This window comes from Vulpes vulpes, chromosome 16 (assembly GCF_048418805.1).
Source record: "Vulpes vulpes isolate BD-2025 chromosome 16, VulVul3, whole genome shotgun sequence".
Lineage (NCBI taxonomy): Eukaryota > Metazoa > Chordata > Mammalia > Carnivora > Canidae > Vulpes > Vulpes vulpes.
In genome coordinates this window covers 55,612,921-55,621,398 of record NC_132795.1, presented here as the reverse complement: position 1 = coordinate 55,621,398, position 8,478 = coordinate 55,612,921, and the positions used below count along the sequence as shown (strand labels likewise).

The 8,478-nt window shown below is 41.0% G+C and overlaps 1 protein-coding gene across 2 annotated transcripts in view; it reads right to left on the bottom strand.

Moving 5' to 3' along the window:
• Positions 1-576: 576 nt before the first annotated feature.
• ENTHD1 (ENTH domain containing 1) overlaps positions 577-8,478 on the bottom strand; it is a 105,671-nt gene continuing 97,769 nt past the window's right edge. For both annotated transcript variants that reach the window (XM_026017431.2, XM_072743140.1), the window contains exon 7: positions 577-1,775. In XM_026017431.2, the coding sequence (XP_025873216.1) occupies positions 1,213-1,775 (563 nt within the window). In that variant the 3' untranslated portion in view covers positions 577-1,212. The remainder of the gene's footprint in view (positions 1,776-8,478) is intronic.

Here is an 8,478-nt window from a genome sequence, read left to right as displayed (position 1 = left end):
CTTGTTAGTTTTTATTTCATTGGGCAAAGGCCAAAATCTCTAACAATGGTTTTTTTTAGAACCTATGTCATCTGGCACTACTCCTTGCTCTTTCCTCCATGACCTTAAATCTCCTACTATTTTCCCCTTTCCTAACTTCACAGCAGCCCCAGTGGCATCCTTGCCATTCCTCAAATGTGCCAAACCTTCTCCCATGTCACAGTCTTCACATGAACATTTCCACTAGCAGTCCCCTTTAGTTCTTAACCCAGTTCACACAGTGAAAATCAGTTTGGGTTTGGGAGTGCACCCAGCATTAGAATATTTTTGAAATGTCCCATATTTCTTCAAAATAATCAGGAATTATTTTAGCTTTTAGTCGGTAATTGTCAAAACTGAGTGATGGGTCATGGAGTCTTTTGCACTGTCCTTTAAAATTAATATAAACAAAATAAAAGCATCTCGGTGATTTTAATGTGTAGTAGGATTGAGAAGTACTGGTCTGTGACCCCCAAACTAGATCATTTTCCCAGAGATATAATAAAATCGAGACATTTCTACTTGAATTTCTGTCTTAATGAATTAAAAAGATACATATAAGATGAAAAATACCAAATTTATTTCCCAAATACAAGAAAAAAGTATCCATTTGAATTCACTTTGCAATATACATTAACAATAAAAACTCCTGTTCCATGTGCCACTTGTCTCAACCCCCAACCAATGGCGGCAGCCACAAGAAGGGAAAGATTGCTGGTTGGCCCTTGGTTTGCAGAATCTGAAACTTGGCACAAGAGCATTGGAAACATCTACCCCAGGCTATGAAGGGCTTCTTATTGCCCTGCTTGTCCAAATGCTCTAGAATAGCCATTTGCAGTTGAAGGTCTTACCACAACTTCCACTAATGTTTAATATATTTTAAAGTAAAGTCCAGAGCATAGAAGAATGAAATTCTTTTCAGTTGCAAAGGAACATTAGTTCACATCTAAATGTGATAAGATTATCAAAGGTCGTTAAAAAATAAACCACCCAAATGAGTTTATTGGTTTGAAAGATATTTGTTAATAAGCCTGACAGGAAAAAAATCAAACCACCACCCTGTTTTTGCCATCATAACGAGAATCTATAGAAGGTTAATTTAGTCTTTGGGAAGTGGAACCACATGAGTTCTACCAAAAATGACTGCTGGGCTTCTTAGATGTGATCTAAGCTCCCCGCAGAAGACAGAGGAAGCTATGATTTGCTTAGTGACTGACTATTCCCACTCATGCTCATCAGATGGCTATTGATGACATGAAGTTCTCGTATCACCATGCTCAGATCTTCGTGTAGTTTGACTATGGCATTTTTCATCTCCCCCAGGATAACTTTAATAGAACTGTTGGCTTCAGGTTCCTTCAGCAGGCCTTCGGTTGTCTGAAAACTTGGACAGGACATAGAGGTGAAGTGGTCTACATTTAGGGTGGAAAACTCTTCCCAATTACTGCCAGAAGCAGGACTTGTCTGCTTCTTGGCAGACTCAGAGTTATTTGGAAGACATTCCAGTAAATTGAGATTGTCAACTTCCTCTTCATCAGAAGACACTAGTCCCCTAGGAGCTAAGGGGTAATGAGCCCTGGCTGTCTTATCTTCATCTTTATATAAAGCAGAAGAAGACTGTGGATGGGACAGAGTCCAGAAGGAAGGTCCAGCCAAAATCGGGGGTAAGAGATGAATAGACTTCTCTGGAGAGGCTGAATTAGGAGGGGACACAGATAACGTAGAAAAGGAGGATGTTCCTTCAGAGATGGTTGAAACTAAAAGGTATAAAGGGGGAGAGAAAGATTATGTAACGTACAAGAGAGAGCCATAGCTAAAATATTTTTACAATGTAAAATCCCACTAGCAAAATCTCAATGTTAACATACTACTTGTAATTTTATTGTTTAAATATTCATAATAAGCCTAAAGACACCTGAAAGCAGGAAGTGGAGAAAAATCTAAAGATGTATTATATACCAATACTGCCATGGAAATGAAACTAACATAGAAGTATCAATATTCACCTTGACTCTGAACCGTGCCCAACATACTTTTACACTGCACTTACCAGAGAGAGCAGAAAAGTAAAGTATTACACCCTATTCTACTGGCTGGTGGCATTTTAAGTTGGCATTTAAAGTAGAAAGTGTGAGAAAGCTGTAACTTAGATTTCTTCATCTTTTTTTTCTTCTACAGAGAATATTATGGCAAAATGAACAACCAACTATACGTACCCAAAAGCTGTGAAACAAACTTTTTTCTTTAACTGCTCAAATACAGTTGAGACTGAACTCCAACCTTCCGGAGATCTGGAACATTTGGGTATACATATAGAATTTTTTTTTTCACCAAGAAACAAGAAGTAAAATAAAAAGCCTTCAAACCTGTTCTCCGTAATATTAAAAATTTGATAACATTTTAACTCCATTTCAGGCAAAATCATACTAAATCTCTTCTTTTGTACTTCATTCTAAATCATTATTTCCCAGCCCATGTTCTGAGGAATACTGTGTTCCTTAAGATGTAAAAAGATGTCTTGTGAAAACAGGATATTAAAGTCAGATAAAACTGGGCAATTGCATATCGTGTCTCTCTTTAGGAGATTAACAATGAACATTAGCACACTGAAAGTTCTGAGAAATCTATAGTAATTTATTCAAGTGGTTTCCAAACTTTCTTTGACACAGAACTGTTTCTTGTCTCAGAATATCTATTTACACTCGTGTATGTCTTGGGTGGTACGAATTGGCAAAATCTGGTTCTAACATCTTTGCAGCTAACTCTAGACTTGTTACTTTAAAATAAAAAAAGAAAGCTTCAGGCATCGAACAGGGAAATTAATGCTGACCTGTCAACACACATGACTTATATATATTATTTGCTTTACATCTGCATGTCCCTTTAAACCAAATTGAACCTCCTATAAAAAACATGGCTGGGGCAGGCGGCTTCTATTTTCTGCTTCAAAGCTCTCTGAAGCCCGTCTCCAGCTTTTAGGAAAAATTCCAATCACAAGACATTTTGGGGGTGAAATGAGTATTCTCAGCCGATGCAGCAGCAGGACACGAGGAGGAAAACAGGAATTTCATCAGCACATGGTCAAGACAAGAAGAGCGCACAGAAGAATCTAGGTCAGCCTTATCCTGATGTCTGTCCAGGGCCTGCTGGTGATGGGTATGCTAATGATGAGAGCCTCAACACGTGTGCGTCCTGGGTCACACACCCACTGTGCTCTGGGTCACAGCTGTCACCTGACATGGCCCTGCACCATCCTCCTGTCGGATCTCCTGTTGTCTATATCCCTGGTCTTTATCCTTCTTGGTGTACCCCCTTTTGGGGTAGCACATTCTCTGGCAGTTCACTGAAAAAGGATAACATGGTTATGTTAGTCATGTGTATGTAATGTGATTAAGATAACCTGGTTAGGGATCCCTGGGTGGCGCAGCGGTTTAGCGCCTGCCTTTGGCCCAGGGCGCGATCCTGGAGACCCGGGATCGAATCCCACATCGGGCTCCCGGTGCATGGAGCCTGCTTCTCCCTCTGCCTGTGTCTCTGCCTCTCTCTCTCTCTGTGTGACTATCATAAATAAATAAAAAATTAAAAAAAAAAAAAAAAAAAAGATAACCTGGTTAACTTTAACCTGGTTTAACTTCATGCTAGGGGTTCTCAAAATGTGGTCCCCGAACATGCAGCAGCAGCAGCAGCACTTGGGAATTTGTCACAAATGAAGTTCTTGGGCCCCATCCCTCAAAACTACGTCAGAGACTGGGGTTGTGCCCTGGAGGGAAAAGGAGTTTTAGCAAGGCTCCCGGTGTTTCTGATGCATGCCAAAGTCTGAGAATCACTGTTTTCTCCTCGAGGTCCACCTTTCTTTCGCTTTGTAGCTACAACTGCTGACTAACTGGCTTATCATTGTTTACAGTTTTGGAGCTTCGATTCACAGACTTTTGCTCATAAAAAGCCACTTCATCTCTAATTGCTGCACACCAATTTACTTTTGTTTCCAAACACACCACAGCTGTACCAGACACTTCAAGCTGCACTCCAGGGTGCCTCTCCTGCCCGTTAGTTAGCCTGCTCCGGCTCCACTCACCACCGGAGGGTATTTGACTACCTTGTTAACATTCATCCTCTTCATACAGTGTAGCCATCAGAGCTGAAATGCAGCAAATACGCAGCAAGAAATGAGGCATTGAAAAATCTCCCCATGTGATAGATGCCTGCCAATTAGTGCACTTGCTTAAAGACAGTACTGACGAAATGATCCCAAAAGCTGACGGGTCGTCTCTAACTTTTTAAATTCAGGAAAAACATCAGACCAGTTAATTATTATATTGTAACTTTAAAATCAAAAAGCGTTTAGAAGAACTGCATTGCAAAAATATAACGACAAATACATTTCTAGGAATATTTTTAGACTCTTCAGCTATAGCTGTCAGTGTAAATTTTTCTGTTAGCAGCGGGTCCTTGGTCAACTTAACACTTCAAACTGTTCCCTGTAACACAGAGAAACTTTGTGTTCTTTGTCCAATTCTTCCCTCTCGGTGTCCCTGATGTATAATGACTGTCAAGGTCACTGTGCACATGAACTAAAATATTTTGATTTTGTTCTGTGATGTAAGAAGTAACATTTTACATAAATATCCACAGCAAAATTTTTCATAATATCTAAAAAGTGGAAACAACTCAAATATCCATCAACTGATGAATGGATACATAAAATGAGTTCATCTATACAGTGGAATATTACTCAGCCATAAGAAAGAGTGAAGTACTGATTCATGCGACTTGGATGAACTTTAAAAACACTGTGCCAGACACAAATGGCATATATTGTATGATTCCGTAACATTAAATGTTTAGGGGAGGCGAATCCAAGAGAAAGCAGATTCCTGGTTAGAAGGAAGTGCTAGGGGGAGGGAGGAATGGGGAGTGACTGCTAATGGATGCAGGACTTTTTGGGATGATGAAAATGTTCTGGGATTAGTGCTGATGACTGCACATCTCTAAAAATATACTAAAACCCACTCAATTGTATGCGTTAATAGGGTACATTTTCTGGTACCATGAATCAGATCTCAATTTTTAAAAATGTAATATTTGGAAATTCATTTTAGTATCATTATTATAAATAAGCTACATGAAAGAAACAGATTTAGGAATAACATAGGATTAGAGAGAAATGCTAATGAGTCTGCCCCTCATCGGAATACTAAATTGTTATTGGGACAGTTGGATTACTGGATTAATGATGACTTTTCTCACTTACCTATGAACTATAAATTTGGTTCACTGAATTTAAAAAATCAAATCAGTGTGTCTTTTTGTCTGCAAGAAGGGAGGCAGGAGCTGTACAGCTGCAGCCGTGTCTGGGGGCAGCACAACTGGGTGCTGCCCTGACTTCCCTGACTGGTATGATTAGATTCCCTTCCACCGGGATCCCTGGGTGGCGCAGCGGTTTGGCGCCCAGGATCCCAGGGCGCGATCCTGGAGACCCGGGATCGAATCCCATGTCGGGCTCCCAGTGCATGGAGCCTGCTTCTCCCTCTGCCTGTGTCTCTGCCTCTCTCTCTCTCTGTGACTATCATAAATAAAAGTTAAAAAAAAAAATTAAAAAAAAAAAAGATTTAAAAAAAAAAAAAAAGATTCCCTTCCACCCTCCACTCTGCATGCTGCTTCTGAACCGACCTGACCAGGAGCTCAGGGCTGGCTAAGACTGTACAGAGCTGTTTATTATCATTTTCCCCATTTCTTTTTGGGAAATGTTCATTATCCTGGCTCTGAAAATTTTACAGACAAAAAGTTAAAGGGTGTGTGTGTGTGTGTGTGTGTGTGTGATGTTTGGTTTCTTTCCTTAGCAAAGATGAGCTGAAAAACAGCTCTACAGAACAACCACTACTGAAATCCAGAATACAAAAATGGAATCAATGAGCTATAAACAAAGGATGGAGCCAGTGAGAATGCTCACCACTATCCCAGCATGAGAATGTATAGGTTTTTTTCCTCCCCCCAAAATTAGAAAGTAAGTCCAGAGTCGTCTAACACGCTTACTCAAACTGTGGATCATGAATATAATGTTATATCTGGCTTCTGTGCACCTACTCTTTTTTTTCTTTTCAGTGTGCATGACAAACGATCTAATGACTTAAAGGAATAGTTTGACCTACAGATAAATAACTTAAAATTTAAATGGAAGAGGAGTGAGAATGGGCTGGTCTAGGAACAGGGTTATTTAGTATCAAAAGGTCAAAGGAGGTCGCTGCAGCAAATCTGTCATTTGATGAAAATATTAGAATGAAAATACTAATGTGCCGCCTTGGCCAGGTCCCTGGTGGCTGAGATCTGGTACAATGTGAGTGCACAAGTTTTTGTTGTTGTTTTTTTTTTAAATTTTACTTATTTATTCATGAGAGACACAGAAAGAGAGGCAGAGACATAGGCAGAGGGAGAAGCAGGCTCCCTGCAGAGAGCCCGATTCAGGACTCTATCCCAGGACTCCCGGTTCACAACCTGAGCCAAAGGCAGATGCTCAACCACTGAGCCACCCAGGCATCCCAGTGTGCAAGTCTTTTTAAATTTACCCAGCTCATTATCTCCAAAGAGTTTATACCACCAACTGGCCCAGAGCCTTCATACACACAAATACTTCTTAAAACAATAAAAGATAAAAAACAGAAAATAGACACTGACTTTTCTAGCCTCCATCACGCAGCGCCCATGGAGACTAGCCTTAAATCCTACCTCATCATTTCCTGAATTTCTCAACCAGGAGTCACCTTCAGCTGTTCCTCTGAGCCCTCTCTAGGACATGTCATCACGCAGAACCGCCCTACTCTGAAGTCTTGCTTTCCAAGGTTACTTTCCCACTTGATTACTTCTAGACCTCTCACTCCTTTTAATCCATCTGCACTTTGGACTCATTGAGACAGTAGATCCAATGATCCTTTTATTTTTTCTCACCTCATCAATGCCCACCTGACTCTCCTTTTTTGTCTAGTCTAGGATCCCATTATCCCTCACTGCAACCACTTTTTTGCTCCATTCCCCCCGTCACCTCCCCACCATGTTTTCTGCTCTGTTAATTCCTTTTTTTTAATAAAAAAAAAAAGATTTTACTTATTTATTTGATAGAGTGCACATGAGAGCGAGCAAGCACAAGCAGGGGGAGTGTCAGAGGCAGAGGGAGAGAAGCAGACTCCCCACTGAGCAGGGAGCCCATGTGGGCTGGATCCAGGACCTTGATATGATGACTTGAGCTGAAGTCAGCTGCTTAACCACCCAGGCACCCCTGTTATTCATTCCTAATCCAGGAATCAGCAAACGTCTCCTGTAAGGGACCAGATTGTAAATAGTTTAGGCTTTCTGGGACATACAGTCTCTACTGCAACTACTCAGCTCTGCTGTTGTAGTACAAAACCAAACAAAGATTATGTGTAAAACAATTACTCTGGTTGTGTTCCAATAAAACTTTATTTACAAAAACGGGGAGTGGCCTCCTTTAACCCCAAAGCTATGGTTTGCCAGTTCCTGTCCTAACCCTATTTCAGTTCAAATATCTGCCTTTTTCCTTCCTACCCCCAGGCTGCTCAGCACTATTGGAGAAAAGGATCCTGCAAATCAGAATCCCTACAAATTACGGCTCCTTCATCGAACCAGTGTCTTATCGGCTCTTTCTTCCATTTTCTGAAGTGGCTATTCGAAATCTTACCAGTCCTTTCACCACACTTACAGCACTCCAAACCCCTCAGTCTGGGTGGGTGACCTCGGACAATAAGATATAGAGGCCATGATATAATGAGTGGCACAGGAAAGCTCAATACGTCTTAATTATTAAGAGCCACCAAACCCTTCCCTCACATCTGATACATCCTTTTCCCTCCTTCCCTGCAGGCCCTGAGGTGAGTGTATTTCTGTTCTGGATTCTAGCCCATCTCAGGGTTACCCCCACCTTGTCCCACCGGGTTTCTTTCTAGGCAATAGCCCCTGCCGGGCTCCCTGCCCCAGCCTCTGCATCAATCCTCCACATTCCCCGACCTCAGTGATTTTTCTAAACCACATTTAAAAAGCTGCTCACCTGGCCTAACACCCTTAGTGATTTGCATTCTTTTCAAAATAAAGTCTAACCTCTCACACACATCTCCTCCTCATCTGTCCCGGCATAATTTTCCAGGGCTTTCTTCTGTTATTTCCTCATATTTCATTCCTGCTTTACTAGGCTGCTTTTAATTCACTTATTATATATTGGGTACCTATTATGTACAAGACACTGTGATTGGTGCTGGGGATATAATAATAAACAGGCAGACACGGTTCCTTCCCTGAGAAAGGGGACATTCTACTTGGGGGGTGGAGGGGACATTAAATAATTCAACGCATGTGTAATTATACTGAATTAGGATGATAATACATGCTAGAAGGATAATTATATGTGCTTAGACAACGTATAGTGGAAGGGGGATCTGAGATCATTGAGGGGGT